Source organism: Thalassophryne amazonica, chromosome 5, assembly GCF_902500255.1.
Source record: "Thalassophryne amazonica chromosome 5, fThaAma1.1, whole genome shotgun sequence".
NCBI lineage: Eukaryota > Metazoa > Chordata > Actinopteri > Batrachoidiformes > Batrachoididae > Thalassophryne > Thalassophryne amazonica.
In genome coordinates, this window is record NC_047107.1 from 70,355,820 (window position 1) to 70,378,906 (window position 23,087).

A 23,087-nucleotide genomic window follows, 5' to 3' on the forward strand; every position below is an offset into this window, starting at 1 on the left:
TGGCATCATATTCAAGAAGACTTAAGGCTGTAATTGCTGCCAAAAGTGCATCAAAAAACTATTGATCAAAGGGTGTGAATACTTATGGACATGTGATTTCTTAGTTTTTTAAATTTTAATAAATTTGCAACAATTTCAAAAATATTTTTTCATGTTGTCATTATGGGGTATTGTGAGTGGAATTTTGAGGGAAAAAGGAATTTACTCCATTTTGAAATAATGCTGTAACACAAGATGTGGAAAAAGTGAAGCGTTGTGAATACTTTCTGGATGCACCGTATAAGACCCCTTTCTTTCCCACACTTTTCCTCCACTGATCTCTGAACATCCTTCCTCCTCCTCCTTCCTCTTTTGTCTCCTTTCCGTCTCGCTCCTTTTTCATTGGCTGAGTCTTCTTTTCATTTTCTCTCTCTCTCTCTCTCTCTCTCTCTCTCTCTCTCTCTCTCTCTCTCTCTCTCTCTCTCTTGTGGTGTCAGTGGCTGGGGTGCTAGTCTTTCTGACAGCAACTGCACTGACGTCAATGACATTCTTCTCGTGCTTAGTGCGACATCAGACACCGGTGCTGGAGAGGCCACTCTGCTGCACAGATGCAAGGCAGCAGCCAAATTACGGACTGGAACACTCAGCGCTGAAACTGAACTGCCACAGGGAGACACCAGGACAGGAGGAGAAAAATGCAAGAGCACCAAAAAACAAAAAAAAAAAACAAAAAACAAAACAACAAACAACAAAAACAAAAAAATGAAAACAAAAACAAACAAACAAAAAAAAAACAGCCAAAACAATGATACATCAGCAATGTATGTTGTGATTATTCAATTTTCACAATTGTCCAAAAATTGTGATTGGGACATCCCAATCAAGTGTTTTTTTATTTATTTATTTTTTTGCCCACAATCCTGAGCCGAGTCTTTTATTATGGAGTATGTGCCAATACACAGTTAAAGGATTCATATTGTGGAAAACCAGTTTTTATCAATGGTTTCATTCAATTTGATTGGGGATTCATATTAAACATCAGACGGCAAATGGAAACGCCTGTGCTAGCAACAAAATACAGAAACTATTGCTTCCCTTGAGACATGCCCACATAGCATGTGCATGAAAGATTTGGCAAAATCTGGGTTTACATACAGCTGCAAAAAGCAGTGCACACAATCTGATATTTGTATTTTCTAATGTAATGTGCTTGCACGGGACACAAAAACTGTAAGTACATTAAAGTCAATTCAATGGATAGGCTTGATAATCTAACAGTTCTGCAATCCATTGAGGAAAAAAACGGCCTGCACTTCAAGCTGCTTGCTAATGTTTTTTAAAATATAGTTCATTTATTTTATTTAGAAAATACTGTATTCACAATACAGATGCACCGCTGTCCGTAACTAGAGAGAAGGATTTCCATTGTCTACATTGACAGATTGTCCTCTGACTGACCAATGTGTTGCAAAGACTCTGGACATAGTAGATGTGTGACATATTTCAATAACATTGAGCCAAGTCCCAAATCATCTTGGAATTTATTGTAAATATATGAAAATAGTACAAATAATCTGTTGGAATCACAACTGTGAGTTGTTTCTTTGGTGTACACAATAAATACATAATAATGTGGGGGATTATTCACTTATCGAATATTTCCCATGATGCTTTTACATTTTGGCTTATCTCTACCAACTGCTAGGTGGCACACCATATTATGAAACCAATCAATTTGATTTAGTGCAGTGTTGTAGTAACATTCCCTTCAAAGAAAGGGGTATGTTATGAATACGAGGGCTGTCAATAAAGTAACGGTCCTTTTTATTTTTTTCAAAAACTATATGGATTTCATTCATATGTTTTTACGTCAGACATGCTTGAACCCTCGTGCGCATGCGTGAGTTTTTCCACGCCTGTCGGTGACGTCATTCGCCTGTGAGCACTCCTTGTGGGAGGAGTCGTCCAGCCCCTCGTCGGAATTCCTTTGTCTGAGAAGTTGCTGAGAGACTGGCGCGTTGTTTGATCAAAATTTTTTCTAAACCTGTGAGACACATCGAAGTGGACACGGTTCGAAAAATTAAGCTGGTTTTCAGTGAAAATTTTAACGGCTGATGAGAGATTTTGAGGTGATTCTGTCGCTTTAAGGACTTCCCACAGTGCGAGACATCGCTCAGCGCTCTCAGCCACCGTCGTCAGCCTGTTCAAGCTGAAAACCTCCACATTTCAGGCTCTATTGATCCAGGACGTCGTGAGAGAACAGAGAAGTTACAGAAGAAGTCGGTTTCAGCATTTTATCCGGATATTCCACTGTTAAAGGAGATTTTTTTAATGAAAGACGTGCGGACGGGTCCGCGCGTCGGGACGCAGCCGGCGCGGAGCGGCGGCACAGGAAAAACACCTCTGTTGAAAGCCTTAAGGACAAGTTGGAACATGTCCTGCTGTTAAACAATTTCTCATATACTCACTCCACTGAAAGCCATCAAAAGCCGCCTGGATTTTACAAATGGTTATCAACACGGAGGTGTTTTTCCTGTGCCGCCGCACCGCGTCGGCTGCGTCCCGACGCGCGGACCCGTCCGCACGTCTTTCATTAAAAAAATCTCCTTTAACAGTGGAATATCCGGATAAAATGCTGAAACCGACTTCTTCTGAAACTTCTCTGTTCTCTCACGACGTCCTGGATCAATAGAGCCTGAAATGTGGAGGTTTTCAGACGGCGGCTGAGAGCGCTGAGCGACGTCTCGCACCGTGGGAAGTCCTTAAAGCGACAGAATCACCTCAAAATCTCTCATCAGCCGTTAAAATTTTCACTGAAAACCAGCTTAATTTTTCAAACCGTGTCCACTTCGATGTGTCTCACAGGTTTAGAAAAAATTTTGATCAAACAACGCACCAGTCTCTCAGCAACTTCTCAGACAAAGGAATTCCGACAAGGGGCTGGACGACTCCTCCCACAAGGAGTGCTCACAGGCGAATGACGTCACCGACAGGCGTGGAAAAACTCACGCATGCGCACGAGGGTTCAAGCATGTCTGACGTAAAAACATATGAATGAAATCCATATAGTTTTTGAAAAAAATAAAAAGGACCGTTGCTTTATTGACAGACCTCGTATAGTATTTTATTTCTGGGTGGCTTGGTATCAGTAGTTAGTTAAATGTATGGTAAGACAGAGGAGAGTGCAGAAGTACATACTGGTGTCCAAATCGTGGTAGTAATGTGCCAACAGATTGCCAAGTACCAATAAATGCTACAAAAAAAGGTAGAAAAAGAGAAGACCAGATAAGCCAAAGTATACTGTGAGTTGGAACTCAAATGGAATGAACTGAAATGTGAAAAGGGACAAAATAATGGAGGGTTTGAGGCCACAGGAGAAGCTGAAGCTAACAGAAAGTGTTTATGGTAACTGGCGTGCTGTCAAGCAGCCATGGGATTGGACTTGAAGGTAGATGTGTCTGTTATTATGTCGCTTATGAAATAGGCCGCAGATGGACTACATTAATACCTATGTTAAAAAAGGCCTTGAACTAATCCAAAACCAATATTTGAGTTTGGATAGTGACACCTTTAGTATGTAAAAAAATAAGCACACACACACACACACACACACACACACACACACACACACACACACACACACACACACACACACACACACACACACACACACACACACACACACACACACACACACACACACCAAGGAGAGAAGAGTGAGGGGGTCCCTTCTCGGGGCCATCCAATCTCTGTACCTGCAAAGCGAGAGCTGTGTTCAGGTGCTCAGCAGTAAGTCAGACTTGTTTCTGGTGGGGGTTGGCCTCTGCCAGGGCTGCGCCTTGTCATTAATCCTGTTTGTGCTATTCATGGACAGGATATCGAGGCTTAGTCGGGGGCAGGAGGATTTCCAGTTTGGTGGATTCAGGGTTTCATCACTGCTTTTTGCAGATGATGTGGTCCTGTTGGCTTCATTGGCCTGTGACCTCCAACACTCACTGGATCGGTTCACAGCCGAATGTGAAGTGGCTGGGATGAGGATCAGCAACTCTAAATCTGAGGCCATGGTTCTCAGCAGGAAACTGATGGATTGCCTACTCCAGGTAGGGAGTACGGTCTTGCCCTAGGTGAAGGAGTTCAAGTACATCGGGGTCTTGTTTACGAGTGAGGGGACAATGGAGCATAAGATTAGCTGGAGAATCGGTGCAGCAGGGGTGGTGTTGCATTTACTCTGCCGTACTGTTGTGATAAAAAGGGAGCTGAGCCAAAAGGCGAAGCACTTGACCTACTGGTCAATCTTTGTTCCTACTCTCACCTATGGTCATGAGGGTTGGTCATGACTGAAAGGACTAGACTGTGGGTACAAGTGGCTGAAATGGGTTTCCTTAGGAGGGTGGCTGGTGTCTCCCTTAGAGACAGGGTGAGGAGCACGGAGAAGAGCTGTTTCTCCTTGGCGTTGAAAGGAGCCAGCTGAGGTGGTTCAGGCATCTGGTAAGGATGCCCCCTGGGCGCCTACCTAGGGAGGTGTTCCAAGCACGTCCATCTGGGAGGAGACCCTGGGGAAGACCCAGGAGTAGGTGGAGAGATTATATCTCCACACTGCCCTGGAAACACCTCAGGATCCTCCAGTCGGAGGTGGTCAATGTGGCCTGGGAAAGGGAAATCTGGGGTCCCCTGCTGGAGCTGTTGCCCCACGATCTGATCCCGGATAAGCAAGTGAAGATGAGTGATGAGTGACACCCACAACAGCAACAAAAACAACTCCATTTTTATATCAAGAAAGGAATCCTTCCAGTGGACTATGCCACATGAACATTTTTTTTGGTTTGATCACATTTTTGTATTGCTCATTGGTCAGTCATTTTGAAATCTGATGGATAAATATTCGCGGCAACTTCCACATTAAATACTAGTTTGCATAATCTTGCCAGAGGCTTTTGTGATAGTAAGGTTACATCTAAATTGGAAAAAAGACAATTGCCATGTTTGTTATTGAAATGCTGTAACAGCAGGTTGTGCAAGCACTCCAAGTCAATGTGTTATGTACATTGCATCCGGAAAGTATTCACAGGGCTTCATTTTTTCCACATTTTGTCATGTTACAGCCTTATTCCAAATATTAGAAATAAAAAAGTTAGGAATCACATGTACATAAGAATTCACACCCTTTGCTCAATGCTTTGTTGATGCATCTTTGGCAGCAATTACAGCCTCAAGTCTTCTTAAACATGATGCCACAAGCTTGATGCACCTATCTTTGGGTAGTTTTGTCCATTCCTCTTTGCAGCACCTCTCAAGCTCCATCAGGATGGATGGGGAGCGTCGGTGCACAGCCATTTTCAGATCTCTCCAGAGATGTACAATCAGATTCAGGTCTGGGCTCTAGCTGGGCCACTCAAGGACATTCACAGAGTTGTACTGAAGCCACTTGATATCTTGATACAGCCTTTGATATTTTGGCTGTGTGGTTAGGGTCACTGCCCTGCTGAAAGATGATCCATCACCCCAGTCTGAGGTCAAAAGTGCTCTGAAACAGGTTTTCATCCAGGATGTCTCTCAGTTCCTGCCTCAGAAAAACATCTCCACAGCATGATGCTGCCACCACGCTTCACTGTAGGGATGGTGCCTGTTTTCCTCCAAACATGACACCTGGCATTCACACCAAAGAGTTCAATATTTGTCTCATCAGACCAGAGAGTTCATGGTCTGAGAGTCCTTCAGGTGCCTTTTGACAAACTCCAGGTGGGCTACCACATTCTTTTTACTAAGGAGTGGCTTCCATCTGGCCACTCCACCATACAGGCTTGACTGTAGAAAGGAGAACCTTCCAGAAGGAAAACCATCTTCTTGGTCACCTCCCTGACTAAGGCCCTTCTCTCCCAATCACTCAGTTTAGATGGGCGGCCAGATCTAGGAAGAGTGCTGGTGGATCCAACCATCTTCCATTTACAGATGATGGAGGCCACTGTGCTCACAGAAATGTTTCTGTACCCTTCCCCAAATTTGTGCCTTGACACAATCCTGTCTCTTGAGGTCGACAGACAATTCCTTTGACTTCATGCTTGGTTTGTGCTCTGACATGCACTGTTAACTGTCGGACCTTATATGTAGACAGGTGTGCATCTTTCCAAATAATGTCCAATCAACTGAATTTACCACAAGCTGTTGAAACATCTCAAGGACGATCAGTGGAAATAGGATGCCCCTCAGCTCAATTTTGAGCTTCATGGCAAAGGTTGTGAACATGTATGAACATGTGATTTCTTAGTTTTTTATTTTTAATAAATTTGAAAGTTTTCAAAAAACTTTTTTCACGTTGTCATTATAGGGTGTAGTGAGTAGAATTTTCAAGGAAAAAAAGAATTTGCCCCATTTTGCAATCAGGCTGTAACATAAACTGTGGAAAACGCTGTGAATACTTTCCAGATGCACTGTATTTCAAAGTTGTGGAGTTGAGAGAGGAAGGAAGGAAGGCTGCAGGAAGCATTTGCAAAACAAACTATTTTGTTGATCAAAGATTTGTAAATTTTGTGAATATACCAATGACTGTGTGTGCATACCAATAGCATTTCTTTTTACACGAGTTGGATATATAAGCAATTGCACCGAAAGAGGTAAGTCTGGTCCTGAAGGTCAAACACTGCCTTTATTTTTTCTTTTACCTGTACTCTGATTCTGTAGCGTGAAGCTGATGAGAGTCAAGAACTCCACCTGGATGGGACACCAGTACAATGCAAGTTACTTCCCCAAACAACCCGTTTACAGTTGTGTGGATTGTGAAAATGCAAATGAAATGTCTTGTCCAAGGACACAGACAGGTAGCATGATCAGGACTCAAACCCAGATCTATATTTGTGTAGTCTAATTACCTATCCCATGGAGCTACCTACAGGTAACTCCGTTACAATAAGAATATTATATTTGTAAAGATCACATTAGAATGTCGCCTCAGTAGTTCTACTCAATATGTGTGGAGGTGACATGGTTCCGTGCAGTGTGTGCATAGATGGCAGGTGGTGTACCGCTGTAGCATGGTGCCAGCCACAGTTGCACACACAATTAAGTTATCTATTTAGACTCGTGCATGGGAGGTTAAGACAGGTCTGGACCACAGAGCTGACTGCAGCCAAACCACCAGCCTGCTATGATGAAGACTACCTGCCTGATAAAGCTAACTGACATGATACTCAATGCCAAGCAAGGGCAGACCTGAAAAAGCTGCCATTGCAGAGCCTGAGAGAGCCAGCAAGAGTTGTTTGAGTGCACCACCTGCTCTGATGGCATCTATATTCTGCTGGCAAAACTGTTCACAATAACTTATTTTATGGTGTATCATTCCAAACGCTTTGATGGCTATCATCTTCAATTTGGTCACATTTTAAGGTCGTATCATCAACCAGTTATTCAGACTTGTTCAAAATAAATCCTGAAGTAACTATACATTCCAGTGGAAAATAATTTGAATTTGCAAATTATTTTTAAGTGCCCAATTATAAATGTTAACAGTTGCCTGGGTGGCTGCCATCTAAAACCCAGGGCAATTCTATGATATTGTGGATGTGGCGAAGCACAGCACCAGTGCATGTGCCCAGACTTGACTTGTGACCTCCATCTTTATTCACATCACCATTTATATAACGGCTGAGTGGATCCTTGTCATTTGATTGGTGCTTTGTATGTCACATGACATGGATTAATTCATCCCATTTGTGTTGCATTGCATTTAGAGTGTGGCTTGGCTCCATTTAGAGTGCATATTTGTATGTGCAAATGATATGTTTCGTATCATTGCACTCTGCTCACACATGTACACGCGCACGTCCTCATGCATGCACACACACACGATTGCACATGCACAAGTGTGCACGCGTGTGATCACGCACGCATGTGTGCACCCACACGTTTGTGCATGAGCACGCACAACACGCATGCGCTCGCACAACACGCACGCACATACAAAAATAATCCAAAAAAAAAAAATCACTGTGCTGTCTGGAGGCTGCTAGCAGGAAGAGAAAAGAAAAGCTGGACTCATTTCTGCCGTGATTTTTCGCTGCACTGAGGACATACACAATCGACCAAGCCAGTTGCGTGTGCGCACGCGTGCACGCGGGGGACAACGACATGATGATTTGATTGAGCTAGCTGATGCTGCTACACACATACACATACACACAAAACGTCAAACTCCATTGTAAGCCGTCTGGATGCATGAAGACCTGAAACGCTGATGAGGAACTACACAAAGTCTTTTTTTATGGAAGTCTGAAGTCACTGCACAGCATCACTGGACTACATGTTACAGTGGAACACCAAAATGTAAGCCCCTTTTCTGTTGTGTATAAATTAATAAAGTCTCAAATGACAAGGATCTATTTTAGCCGTTATATAAAACAAATAATGAATGTTTGTACATTATTTCAATGAAACAAATATTTGCCGAGTTGAATGGTATGTTCCAGCTTTCACCTCATGAAATATTCATACCATTGAACTCATAAACATTCATTATTTGTATGCTATGCACTTGTAGATAGTAATGAAAATATAGTGGAAAGCATCTATTGTTGTTGTTCATATGTGTTATTGGAGGGCTTCATAGGCATGTCCTACAAACAGCAGGTAGGTTACAATCATGTGATACTGCTACAAAGGAAAATGACCATCAAGGACAAGTCTATTTTCAACATCTATGGCTCCAGTTTCACAACAAACACTTTCAAAGTAGGCCAGCTGAGCTGTGCAGTAGATTGTGCATCAGACTTTCTCAGTCAGACAGGGCTAATAGTAATAGAACAAAGTGACTGTTGTCTCTTCCCTGTGCATTCATAAGCCTTCTGAACTGAGCACCGTGCTCAAAGCACATGCACAGCCAAGGTGGCTGAAAGTTCACAACTTCGGAAAAATAATGATTATTCCCAACTGCAGTGGTGGGCACAGCTAACTGAAAAGTTACCTTTGATAACCATTAAACCACTAAATGAAAAGATAACTTTTATAACACTAAACCGATAAACCGCTAAAAAATTTAGCGGAACTTACTGATAATTTTTAGTATTGACTTGCTACACTGTAGGCTACTGATAAGCCAGTTTTGAGTTTAAGCACCGCAGGGGCTGCTGGGTAAATTCAAAGGCGATCACAAACACAAAACAAACACACAATCAATCAATCAATCAATCAATCAATCAATAAATAAATAATAAAACCCCAAACACTGTCATCACCTATATCAAAAGCCGTAAATCACAGTATTAGAAGCCACAGTTTATCTGTATATTATATATTTATAAACTGTCAACAGAGCTACATTCACAAACACAAAATGCATGAAAAATAAATAAATAAAAATAAAATCCCAAACACAGGCTGAGCTCCTCACAGCGGCCTGACTTGCAGGTACGCAACAGTCAGGAACTAACATTTCTGCCAACTTTTTTATGCTGGTAAACTGAGTAAAGTTTAACGGTCAAAAACATTTGTAAACCCGAAAATCATACATTAATTTAGCAGAAGCTAACTGGTTAACTGAAAAGCTAATCTGCTAATGAAAAAGTTAGCTTTGCTGATTAGTGGTTAGTGGATAAGTGGAACTGTGCCCACCACTGCCCAACTGTTTCTGAGTGTCTGCTTGCCAGGATCAGTGGGTAAGATTAATGTACTTCAGAAAGAATTATAAATAAAATGATTGTTACCTTCTAGTCAGACAATATCCTCATCTCTTGTGGGGAAAAAGAAGTAACAAACAGATCAGTTTTGGGTTTTTTTTTTTTTGGTACTTTTTCATGATTTTGACAAAGGCTAATTTATATTCACTGATACTGTTCATATTGTAATTTAATACAACAATTAAGCGTTTACTTTAAAATATTCTGTAAAACACTGGACACATTGTTTTCATTCAGGACCACAGACAAAAGACCTTTATTTTCATTACTCAAGTTATTTTAAAAGTAAAATATGCAAAGTACCATACCTTTTTATTTATTCATTTATTTTTGCTGATCTGAAAAATGATCTGATCTGAATTGTGGCTTTTGTGATCTGTGACACCCCTAAAAGAGAAGCATATAAATTATTGAATAGTGGCCAGCTCGTCTTAATGGACCAATTGCTGATACATGGCATCCTGAAAAAAGGAGTATGACTAATGCACACATGGTTCACAAATGCTTACATAATTTACATTCAATACAGAAGACAGATGTGTCAATTTGTCTGGGAGGCTTCAACACAAAGGATTGCAAAAATCCATTTCAGATTTAGATTTGCTTGCGCACACACACACACACACACACACACACACACACACACACACACACACACACACACACACACACACACACACACACACACACACACACACACCAATGTCAGAAGCTGAAGTGCAAGGTCTTGAACTTGAGAATAACATGGGGTTGAACGTCTTGCTCAGAGATAGCAGTAGCTGGGAACTAAACTAAACACCCTTCAGTCAATTCTCCCTATTGCATATAGGTAAAATCATCCCAGGATGCATTGTGTTGTCAACATCAGTTGTTTTGTTGCCTGTCAGCCGAACATCAGATCCCACTCACACAACACCTCGCTATAAGAAACTCATGCCAGTTTATCCAATTTTGTCAGAGTATCACCATGAAGCACTGGAGAGAAAGTGCCCGTGGGTTAGCAATCTCAACGGGACCACTGCGCCACGGACACAGGACTTTGAAACACATAGCACTGCAGATAGCATTAAGTGTTAGCAATACATATGTTTACCTGCTTATGGACGGTGCTTAGACAAATTGAAGAATCAGGGAACACTAATGACAATGGATGTTTGCTAAGTGTCATGTCAAACTAATGGAACTTGGAAATATCGAAGCTTACGAAGCTGCGTGAAACATGAAGCAGCATAGGTCAGCAGCTCTGTTTTCTATGTGGCTGCAGTGTGCCACCTGACAAGTAAACTCAACAAGATGCAGTTGTGTTGCAAGGTAAGAGTCCCTTTGGCTTTTCCTTTGTTTCACAAGGCAGTAACCACAGCAGACCTGAGGTGGATCTGCATGGTTTTACACCGGATGCCATTCCTGACGCAACTCCACATTACAAGGAGAATGGGTACCGACCACCTGGATAGCATGCTGTGACCGTATAATGCAGGAAAACTCAATACTTTGTGGCAGCAAAGACTCTGGGTTCGAATCCAGGTCATAGCATAAATAATATAGATGACTGAATGGTTGTTTAAAAAAAACAAGAATGGGCACTAGAAACAAGTGCACTAACCCTCCTGTGCTGCAAGGTATGCATTTATTATTTAGTTTGTCCATTCTGGTTTACACTTATTGGATGTATTTTTAAAGCCTACTTCATGACAATGGAACTGGAAGTATGACTGAGTGTAAATCTCAGCAAAATGAGGTAATAACAATAAGGAAGTGGCTAAGGTGGCTTGGAGGTGATTATATGTGATAGACAGAATTGACAAGTCGTCTCAATGATGGCAACAAAATGTACTCATAACTAAAATTACATGTCTTACATTCATTTATTTTCTACACTCACTCATTTCAATTATTACCACAGGGGACCTCATGCACGTCCCAGTCTTGCTATAGCTAATTATTCAGATAATGAGTGGAAAAAATTATGTTTTTTTTAATTACCATTCCAAACTAGTAGCAAGTTGGAAAACTAATTTTACTGAAGCCTGAGAAGATTTGACAGTTATTTATTCCTCTATTTACATGATGTTGTGCTTCTGTCAACCAGTTCTCTGTCAGCTGTGGTTGTATTCTGGTTGTTGCATATTGTGCATTTTCTTTGAAACTCAATGATTGTTTGTCCCTCATCAGCATTATGGTCACATGCTCGTTTGTGACATACTAGTCAGCCTATGCATGCAAAAACCTATGCATTAAGTTGAATGTAAAAACATTTGGAGTGGCTCTTGTCTTCCTCAGGCTGCTGTCACATTGCGTGATAGATGCTTGTGACAATAGCTGGCACATTGCAAAGCGAACAACTGGCGCTATTGCTTTGTGTCATTGTTGTGTGAATGGCTGGCTTTTGTTAATAAGCAGTGGGTGAAGGAGGGAGAACTGGAAAGTATGCATGGCAGGTGATCACCAGGAGCAGGGTTGATGACTCTTGCTGTACAAGTCAAGGTCTGGGAGCATGAGCTGATGCCGTGCATTGCTGCATCTGCCACATTATGGATCTGCCTTGTGCCTTGGATGGCAACCATCCAGGTAGACAACCAGTCCAACCTAACCTCCTGAAACCTCTCAAAAGTAACCATCTATCTGTTGCAGATAGGTGAAACATGCAAATTGCCTTAGTCCAAAGTGGTGCAACTAGGCTGCCCCATTTTTAGTTTTCGAGCCAGTGTGTGCAGCCTTCTTACCCCAAAAACAAAGGATACCTGAAGTGTATCCTTTGCGGCCCAAACAATCCCATAAGTCATTGCACTTTTGTTCACAAAAAAAGGATGCTAAATTAAAAACAACAAAAAAGACAAGAGGACACTTTTTGACTCCATGTGTACAATTCTAAATAAATAATAATGATTACAAGTAAAGTATAAATAAACACTAAAAAACAATTACTAAACTACAGGTTATGCCTACTATGCCAGATTGTCACTTGTAGCTGTCAAGGTTGCCAGGCGACAGGGGGTAGATGTGGCAAAAATCTAATGACGCAATAGCTAAACTCTCCATGTTCTTCTAGACCAGGGGTGGCCAAGTTGAAAGACTTTCCAATGAAAGACTTGAGTCTTTCATTGGATTCAGGTGTGTTGGAGCAGGGAGACAACTAAGAGTGTCAGGAAGGTGGCTCTCGAGGACCGAACTTGGCCACCCCTGTTCTAGACCATCTCATTTCAGAAGTTTGTTCTGCCTTCCTCTGTGTCTGGCAGCCTGAAGCCTTGAGAGTTTCATGGGACACAGCTCTTAGAAAAGTTCAGACCCTGAAGTGGGATGCAGCCTAAGATTCAGGCTTTCAGTGACTTCTAGGACTCAACTACCAAAAGTGTATCTGTATGCAGTTAAAGTGTTGAACTTGTAGAGACGATGACTTGTCTCAGTATTAACATTCATGTCTCTGGGTCCTCCGCCGGTGAAACCCAGATTCACCTGGGTCGATCTGCTGGAGTAATAAGGTTGTTGGACAGTTGTGTTTGGCAATGTTGATACCTTTCCAGAAGATTGACTTTTTCAGTCCTCTTGTTTGACTATAAGGTTGCACTATTTGGATGTTTACCAGTGACCTAATGTGTAAGCAGCTGATGGTTACAGCCTGAAGGGGCTTTCACAGTGGCGTATTCGTAGAGCTGCTCATTGCAGTGTTGTGTTTCGTTTAAATATGCCGGAAATACACGCGTACTCAGCCTTTAACAGTGTTTGTTCATACTTGCAGCTGCGTGTGTTCACGTTTTAATATGTGCACACAGTCGCGTGTGCCATGCCGCACCAGTTTCAGTGCTATTTTCTGCCTCTGTGGAAGTGTGCTCTGTTCTCTACTGCATGGTGTGATGCGGTCAGTCATTTAACATTATTATTATTATTATTACTTTTTTTTTATGCAGCGAGTGCGAGTTTATTTTAGAGTCACAGCTCTTTTCAGCTTTGATCAGACTGATCGATCAGGGCGTTTGATGAGCGTACCGACATGCAGCAAGTGCGCGTTTATTTTAGAGTCACAGCTCTTTTCAGCTTTGATCAGACTGATCGATCAGGGCGTTTGATGAGCGTACCGACATGCAGCAAGTGCGCATTTATTTTAGAGTCACAGCTCTTTTCAGCTTTGATCAGACTGATCGATCAGGGCGTTTGATGAGCGTACCGACATGCAGTGAGTGCGCGTGTATTTTAAAGAGTCACAGCACTTTTCAGCTTTGATCAGAGTGATCGATCAAGGCGTTTGATGAGTGCACCGACATGCAGCAAGTGCGCGTTTATTTTAAAGAGTCACAGCTCCGATTAGACACAGAAAGAGAGAGAGAGAGAAAGAGGGAGGGAGAGCGTGCGTGTACGAGAGAGCGGTTTTATTTTAGTTTATTATACGGAGTCTGATAGAGGAGAGAGAGCGGTTTTATTTTATTTTATTATAAGGAGTCTGATAGAGGAGAGAGAGCGGTTTTACACTCTCTCTCTCTCTCTCTCTCTCTCTCTCATTACAGCGTAGATGATACGCTGTAATGAGCAGCTCTACGAATACGCCACTGTGAAAGCCCCTTTAGCAGCGTGCCACCGCTGAATTGGGACACAGCCTCAGTCTTCATCCAGGACAATCGCAAAACCCAAAAACTCTGATTCCTTGATCAACTCCTCATGTGCAACAATCAAGTATAGAACCTCATTTAAAAATGCAAACAAATACACAATGATTTACACAAAAGAGAAAAATACCAATGGCAGCCTGAACAGTGGAAATATTTAGAGTAAGAATCACACAACCTGCTTTCAGTGAAGGTGAGAACACACTTGTCATGGCTTTTAGTCATCACTTCAGCAAAAGTGAGAAAGAATCAACCTGGGAATATTCCCACACTAATTAGTCTTGCCTTATTTAGGTACACTACATATGTGATTAGTGTTGTAGTAATTCCTGACGCCTAGTCAGCACTTTTGATGTTCTGTGTAACTAAAACACAAAAGAGCATGCACACATCAAGAAACAATTCTCATCATACCTGTGAAGGTGGTCTTGGTGATGGGAGGTGGGTTGCACATGGGTGATCTCCTGTCGAAGGGGGGAAGACACAGAAATGACATCATCTGCATTGTGTGCCTTCCATTTCACAACACACGTTAATTATCAAAGTATTGAACAGTAAGTTAGCAGCACATGGGGCTTTAAACTTCCAACTCACTGCTGCTATTGTAGTACCCACTGTGTGCAGCAGAGGGCGAACAAAGTCAGACAGTAAATTAGCACTGGACAAAACAGTATACAATCTTTAAACCTGTAATCTGTTGTCATAGATGGTGATTTAAAATATTGTGAGGCACTGCATCACAACTGCAACAACATTTTTGCATGAAAAATAGAAGTAAATGGAACAGCTCACCACATTTGAGGACTTACTTATTGGATGCTCTGTCTTGCTGCAAATTAGTTAATGCACCAAAGTTATTCCGTACAGTCCGCAAACTGGCGAGAACCTGAGGGAAGCAGCGGGTCAGGACTGAAGTATTTGTGTGCAAAAAACTGACATAAAGTCAACTGGCATAAAGACAATACAGCAAGAAAAGAGCAAAATCTCACCTGTGCAAATGGTGTTACAATCATATCGTCACCGTGACTGTAAGACACAAACACAGAGAGTTTAATGCTGAATGCAGGCCTGCAGTAAGTGGATATTTTGTGCAGAACAGTAGGATGAATATGCTGTGATATGTTTATGGTCACCACAGCAAATTAATTCCTGCATAACATACGCACGATCAGAGTGACGTGTTTATTTTATATATAAGCAACCGGCTGAATCCAGACTGCATAAATCTGAATAGTTGCTGCATCATGTCAGCTTTCAGTAACAGACATAAAAGGGGTTATCGATAAATATGTCTGTGTACATACAGGATAAACTTAAAATACTTTTCCAGCATCACAATTAGTACAAAGAAAAACCTGCTTGTTGTTCTTGTTGCTGTGCAGTGTGCACAGTCACATCGGTCATTATGTGTATCTTATGTTTGAGTTGTTTGATTTTCATTTAATAAATCTTTCTTTAAAAAAAAATACTGTTTTAACCATCATTTAAAAAAAGAAAAAAGAAGGAAAAAAGGAAAAACAAGGAAAAAAGAAACATACATATGAATCTGAAAACGGACGACATGCTTAGTTATTATTAAATAATTACACTTCAATAAGCAAAGTATTTTATTTTTGAAGCCAGAAAATATTATTATGTAGTCAAAATTATCTTGTATTTAAATGTAAGTAACTTAGCGTAGGTGACACAGCTGCTGACAAAGTTCCAGTTTAGTTACTATACCTTAAAAAGCTACAGTGTGCAGGACTTGGTGTCATCTAGTGGTGAGGCTGCAGACTGTATTATGTTGTCACTGGTCATGATTATGTTTCCCGTCAAATTTTCTCTTCTTTGATGCTGGGATTCTTGCTCCCTTGCTTTCTTTTGTGATAAGCAACATGTGCACTCTTCCAGCTCACAAAAATGAGTGTTTTCAAACTTGATGGGCCGCCCTAGCAACCACTAGACGGTATATACAAAGGATCAACCACTGATTCCTCTTTTTTCTTTTTAAACTACATAGAGTTGTTGTGTGGGCCGCCGAAGAGGAGGTACTGCTGGCCCACCACCACCAGAGGGCGCCCTGTCTGGAGTGCGGGCTCCAGGCACCAGAGGGCGCTGTCGCCTCACAGGAGCAGCCAGGGTGACAGCTGTCACCCATCACCTGAGACGAGACAGCTGATATCAATCAACAGGGAGGTATATCAGCAGGACGGCATCTCCACCTCATTGCCGAGATATCGTTTTACCAAGGAGGTAACGTATCCAGCCAATTATATCAACCTTAATTACCTTTTGCATTTATACAGAGAGAGAGAAGAGCAGCAGGAAACAGTATTTGGATAAGTACTCACACTCCTGCACTTTAGTGTTTTCCTGACAAGAGGTGGAGGTGGTGTTCCACCCTGTGTGTTGCTGGGTGCAGCCGCACCCACACCTGATTGTTTCTGTTCCTTGCCAGCAGTACCGGATCCGACGAGCGGAGGCAGTGGCCACCTGGGGTTCGGGACTTGGCGGCTCCAGTATCCCCGGGGTTCGGTGGCAGAGGAAATCGGGTGGTTCCGGTTCGACTCGGACAGACGTCTTCTATCGTCGAGCCTGCCCACACGACACCTTTGGAATTCGGTTACTGCTGTATTTGTAATCTGTTGTGTTTGTTGTGTGAATTCACAACAGTAAAACTTTGTGATTTGACTTTCTCCATTGTCCGTTCATTTGCGCCCCCTGTTGTGGGTCCGTGTTCCTACACTTTCCCAACAGGATATCTCGGCCAACGTCATGGATCCCGAGGGGCGTCAACCGGCTGTTGAACGGCCAATGGAAGAACAGGACGCGCAGGCGTCCGCAGGAGGGGTAATCGGTGAGTTGCAGCGGATCCTCTCCGCTTTCACGACTCGGTTAGATTTGATGACCGAGCAGAACGTCCTCCTGAACCGCAGGGTGGAGGCTCTCGCCGCGCAGGTGGAAGCGCGCCCCCCGGGCGCCGCTGCGGCTCTCCCTCCCGTAGACCCTGTGCGTAACATTGACGTTCCACTGGTCGTTCAACGACCCCTCCCACCTTCCCCTGAAGCATACATAAGCCCCCCAGAGCCGTACGGAGGCTGTGTGGAGACGTGCGCGGATTTCCTTATGCAGTGTTCGCTCGTCTTCGCACAGCGTCCAGTCATGTACGCGACCGATGCTAGCAAGGTAGCTTATGTAATAAACCTGCTTCGCGGCGAGGCACGCGCTTGGGCTACAGCGCTCTGGGAGCAAAAGTCACGGCTCCTTCAGACATATGATGGGTTTGTGAGGGAGCTCAGAACCGTGTTCGATCACCCCAATAGAGGAGAAACCGCTTCAACTGTGCTACTGTCGATGAGACAGGGGCGTCGGCGCGCAGCTGCCTATGCAGTCGACTTCCGCATCACGGCTGCGAGGTCCGGCTGGAATAGCACTGCCCTCCGCGCCGCCTTTGTAAACGGACTGTCATTGGTTCTTAAGGAGCACCTGGTGGCTAAGGACGAACCGCGGGATTTAGACGGGCTCATCGATCTTGTCATACGATTAGACAACCGGTTAGAAGAACGTCGGCGGGAACGAGACGAAGGGCGTGGCCGGGCACGCGCCGTCCCTCTCCCTTCCGGATCCGACCGCGCTCCGCCTTCCCCACGCTCCACGGCCCCTGCGCTCCGTGGGGCCACAGCTCCCCCTGCTGACGAAGCTAAAGACACGAGTAGGGCAACATTTAGGGCACCAGATGCACAGAGGAGGCAGGCCCACGGAGCTTGTTTTGTTTGTGGCTCGACAGAGCACCACGTAAGAGACTGCCCCGAGCGGTCAAACTCCAAACGCCCGCCCCTAGAGACAGGGCTAGGGGTGGGGCGAGACATTCACGTGGGACACACCCACATTGCCACACGACTCCCAGTCACGATCCTTTATGAGGACTCAACTCTGAAGGCCCCAGCACTGGTGGACACGGGCTCTGAGGGGAATCTGTTGGATAGCAGATGGGCTAGGGAGATAGGGCTCCCTCTGGTGGCGCTTACCTCACCTGTACAGGTTCGGGCACTAGATGGCTCCCTACTCCCTCCGATCACGCATAAGACACCACCTGTAACTCTGGTGGTGTCAGGGAATCACCGGGAGGTGATCGAGTTTTTTGTGACTCAGGCCACCTCCCGTGTGGTTTTAGGATTTCCCTGGATGTTGAAGCACAATCCCCGGATTGATTGGCCGTCCGGGGTAGTGGTTCAGTGGAGCGAGACCTGCCATCGGGTGTGTCTAGGTTCCTCGGTTCCTCCCGGCTCACGAGCTAAGGAGGAGGTCAAAGTCCCGCCAAATCTGGGGGCGGAGCAGGTGGAGTACCATGACCTTGTCGACGTGTTCAGCAAGGATCTGGCGCTCACCCTTCCCCCCCACCGTCCTTATGATTGTGCCACTGATTTGGTTCCGGGCAGTGAGTTCCCATCCAGCAGGCTGTACAACCTCTCACGGCCTGAGCGCGAATCAATGGAGACCTACATCCGGGACTCGTTAGCCACCGGGTTGATCCGGAATTCCACCTCCCCGATGGGTGCAGGTTTCTTTTTTGTGGGTAAAAAAGACGGCGGTCTTCGTCCATGCATTGATTATAGGGGGCTGAACGAGATCACGGTTCGCAATCGATACCCGTTGCCCCTGTTGGATTCAGTGTTCACGCCCCTGCATGGAGCCCAAATATTCACTAAGCTCGATCTTAGAAATGCGTACCACCTGGTTCGGATCCGGAAGGGAGACGAGTGGAAGACGGCATTTAACACCCCCTTAGGGCACTTTGAGTACCTGGTCATGCCGTTCGGTCTCACAAACGCTCCCGCGACTTTCCAAGCGTTGGTTAACGATGTCTTGCGGGATTTCCTGCACCGGTTCGTCTTCGTATATCTAGACGATATACTCATCTTTTCTCCGGATCCTGAGACCCATGTCCAGCATGTACGTCAGGTCCTGCAGCGGTTGTTGGAGAACCGGCTGTTTGTGAAGGGCGAGAAGTGTGAGTTCCACCGCACATCTTTGTCCTTCTTGGGGTTCATTATCTCCTCCAACTCCGTCGCTCCTGATCCGGCCAAGGTTGCGGCGGTGAGAGACTGGCCCCAACCCACAAGCCGTAGGAAGTTGCAACAGTTCCTAGGCTTTGCTAATTTCTACAGGAGGTTCATTAAGGGCTACAGTCAGGTAGTTAGCCCCCTGACAGCCCTGACCTCACCAAAAGTCCCCTTCACCTGGTCGGATCGTTGCGATCCCGCGTTCAAGGAGTTGAAACGGCGCTTCTCGTCTGCACCTGTTCTGGTGCAGCCCGATCCTAGTCGCCAGTTAGTGGTTAAAGTGGACGCCTCGGACTCAGGGATAGGAGCCGTGCTGTCCCAGAGCGGGAAGACCGATAAGGTCCTTCACCCGTGTGCCTATTTTTCCCGCAGGTTGACCCCAGCCGAACGGAACTATGACGTCGGCAATCAAGAGCTCCTTGCGGTGAAAGAGGCTCTTGAGGAGTGGAGACATCTGTTGGAGGGAACGTCCGTGCCGTTCACGGTTTTCACTGACCACCGGAACCTGGAGTATATCAGGACCGCCAAGCGGCTGAATCCCAGGCAAGCCCGCTGGTCACTGTTCTTCGGCCGTTTTGACTTCCGGATCACCTACCGTCCCGGGACCAAAAATCAAAGATCGGATGCCTTGTCCCAGGTACATGAAGATGAGGTCAAAACGGAGTCGTCGGATCCCCCGGATCCCATCATCCCGGAGTCCGCTATCGTGGCCGCCCTCACCTGGGACGTGGAGAAGACCGTCCGGGAGGCCCTGACACGAGACCCGGACCCCGGAACCGGACCGAAGAACAAACTCTACGTCCCACCAGAAGCTAGGGCTGCAGTCCTGGACTTCTGTCACGGTTCTAAGCTCTCCTGTCATCCTGGGGTGCGAAGAACCGTGGCAAGGCCGACCACCGCAAGACATCGGGATTGCTACAGCCGCTGCCCATGCCTCATCGCCCCTGGTCTCACATCGGCCTGGATTTTGTCACGGGCCTCCCGCCGTCCCAGGGAAACACCGTCATCCTCACGATAGTGGACCGATTCTCCAAGGCGGCCCACTTCGTGGCCCTCCCGAAGCTACCAACGGCCCAGGAGACAGCGGACCTCCTGGTCCACCACGTCGTCCGTCTGCATGGGATACCATCAGACATCGTCTCCGATCGCGGTCCCCAGTTCTCCTCGCACGTCTGGAGGAGCTTCTGCCGGGAACTGGGGGCCACGGTCAGTCTCTCGTCCGGGTATCACCCCCAGACCAACGGGCAAGCAGAACGGGCCAACCAAGAGATGGAGCAGACCCTACGTTGTGTGACAGCCGCGCACCCGACGGCCTGGAGTACCCACCTGGCCTGGATCGAGTACGCCCACAACAGTCAGGTATCATCAGCCACCGGCCTCTCCACTTTTGAGGTGTGTTTGGGGTATCAGCCCCCGTTGTTTCCGGTGGTTGAGGGAGAGGTCAGTGTGCCCTCGGTCCAGGCCCACCTACGGAAGTGCCGTCGGGTGTGGCGTGCCGCCCGTTCTGCTTTGTTGAAGGCCCGGACGAGGGCGAAGAACCATGCAGACCGGCGGCGGACCCCGGCTCCTACGTATCGTCCTGGGCAGGAAGTGTGGTTGTCCACCAAGGACATTCCCCTACAAGTGGACTCCCCAAAACTGCAGGAACGATACGTTGGTCCGTTTAAAATCCTCAAGGTCATCAATCCCGCCGCAGTGAGGCTTCAGCTCCCGGCCTCACTGCGGATTCATCCAGTGTTCCATGTTTCCAGGATAAAACCCCATCACACCTCACCCCTCTGCACTCCGGGTCCGGCACCACCTCCTGCCCGGATCATCGACGGCGAGCCGGCTTAGACTGTACGCCGGCTCCTGGACGTCCGACGGATGGGCCGGGGTTTGCAGTATCTGGTGGACTGGGAAGGGTACGGCCCCGAAGAGCGCTCCTGGGTGAAGAGGAGCTTCATCCTGGATCCGGCCCTCCTGGCCGACTTCTACCGTCGCCACCCGGACAAGCCTGGTCGTGCGCCAGGAGGCGCCCGTTGAGGGGGGGGTCCTGTTGTGTGGGCCGCCGAAGAGGAGGTACTGCTGGCCCACCACCACCAGAGGGCGCCCTGTCTGGAGTGCGGGCTCCAGGCACCAGAGGGTGCTGTCGCCTCACAGGAGCAGCCAGGGTGACAGCTGTCACCCATCACCTGAGACGAGACAGCTGATATCAATCAACAGGGAGGTATATCAGCAGGACGGCATCTCCACCTCATTGCCGAGATATCGTTTTACCAAGGAGGTAACGTATCCAGCCGATTATATCAACCTTAATTACCTTTTGCCTTTATACAGAGAGAGAGAAGAGCAGCAGGAAACAGTATTTGGATAAGTACTCACACTCCTGCACTTTAGTGTTTTCCTGACAAGAGGTGGAGGTGGTGTTCCACCCTGTGTGTTGCTGGGTGCAGCCGCACCCACACCTGACTGTTTCTGTTCCTTGCCAGCAGTACCGGATCCGACGAGCGGAGGCAGTGGCCACCTGGGGTTCGGGACTTGGCGGCTCCAGTATCCCCGGGGTTCGGTGGCAGAGGAAATCGGGTGGTTCCGGTTCGACTCGGACAGACGTCTCCTATCGTCGAGCCTGCCCACACGACACCTTTGGAATTCGGTTACTGCTGTATTTGTAATCTGTTGTGTTTGTTGTGTGAATTCACAACAGTAAAACTTTGTGATTTGACTTTCTCCATTGTCCGTTCATTTGCGCCCCCTGTTGTGGGTCCGTGTTCCTACACTTTCCCAACAAGAGTAGCATGTGGACTGGAATATGAACCTTGGTAGGCACCGAAGATATAGGTGAAGCTTTGTAAGCATTTGGATTCTGCCACCAAGCTAATAGAAGTGTGACTACACAATCAAATCTGGGCATTTATTTGATATATGTATTTGGTGTGGTTTTTGACAAGCTCAAAAATGACTATGTTGTGCTTTTACTATTTATAGCATTTTTGCAGTCTTAGCTAAGCAAGAAAATGGCACTGCTACGAATGATCAAGCTACAGAGGGTTAACATACATATATATATATATATATATATATATATATATATATATATATATATATATATATATATATATATATATATATGTATATATATATATATATATACACGAGGTCTGTCAATAAAGTATAGGTCCTTTTTATTTTTTTCAAAAACTATATGGATTTCATTCATATGTTTTTACGTCAGACATGCTTGAACCCTCGTGCGCATGCGTGAGTTTTTCCACGCCTGTCGGTGACGTCATTCGCCTGTGAGCACTCCTTGTGGGAGGAGTCGTCCAGCCCCTCGTCGGAATTCCTTTGTCTGAGAAGTTGCTGAGAGACTGGCGCGTTGTTTGATCAAAATTTTTTCTAAACCTGTGAGACACATCGAAGTGGACACGGTTCGAAAAATTAAGCTGGTTTTCAGTGAAAATTTTAACGGCTGATGAGAGATTTTGAGGTGATACTGTCGCTTTAAGGACTTCCCACGGTGCGAGACGTCGCGCAGCGCTCTCAGCCGCCGTCGTCAGCCTGTTCAAGCTGAAAACCTCCACATTTCAGGCTCTATTGATCCAGGACGTCATGAGAGAACAGAGAAGTTTCAGAAGAAGTCGGTTTCAGCATTTTATCCGGATATTCCACTGTTAAAGGAGATTTTTTTAATGAAAGACGTGCGGACGGGTCCGCACGTCGGCTCGCAGCCGCCGCGACGCTCCGCCACAGGAAAAACACCTCTGTTGGAAGCCTTAAGGACAAGTTGGAACATGTCCTGCTGTTAAACAATTTCTCAT

The 23,087-nt window shown here is 45.5% G+C and overlaps 1 protein-coding gene across 3 annotated transcripts in view; it reads right to left on the bottom strand.

Annotated features, from left to right (window-relative positions):
* The window catches only part of pde4d (phosphodiesterase 4D, cAMP-specific), a 769,874-nt gene that overhangs the window by 95,801 nt on the left and 650,986 nt on the right, over positions 1-23,087 (bottom strand). For all 3 annotated transcript variants that reach the window (XM_034170507.1, XM_034170506.1, XM_034170508.1), the window contains exons 3-5: positions 15,232-15,268; positions 15,052-15,128; positions 14,657-14,706 (exon numbers count right to left, since the gene is read on the bottom strand). In XM_034170507.1, the coding sequence (XP_034026398.1) occupies positions 14,657-14,706; positions 15,052-15,128; positions 15,232-15,268 (164 nt within the window). The remainder of the gene's footprint in view (positions 1-14,656; positions 14,707-15,051; positions 15,129-15,231; positions 15,269-23,087) is intronic.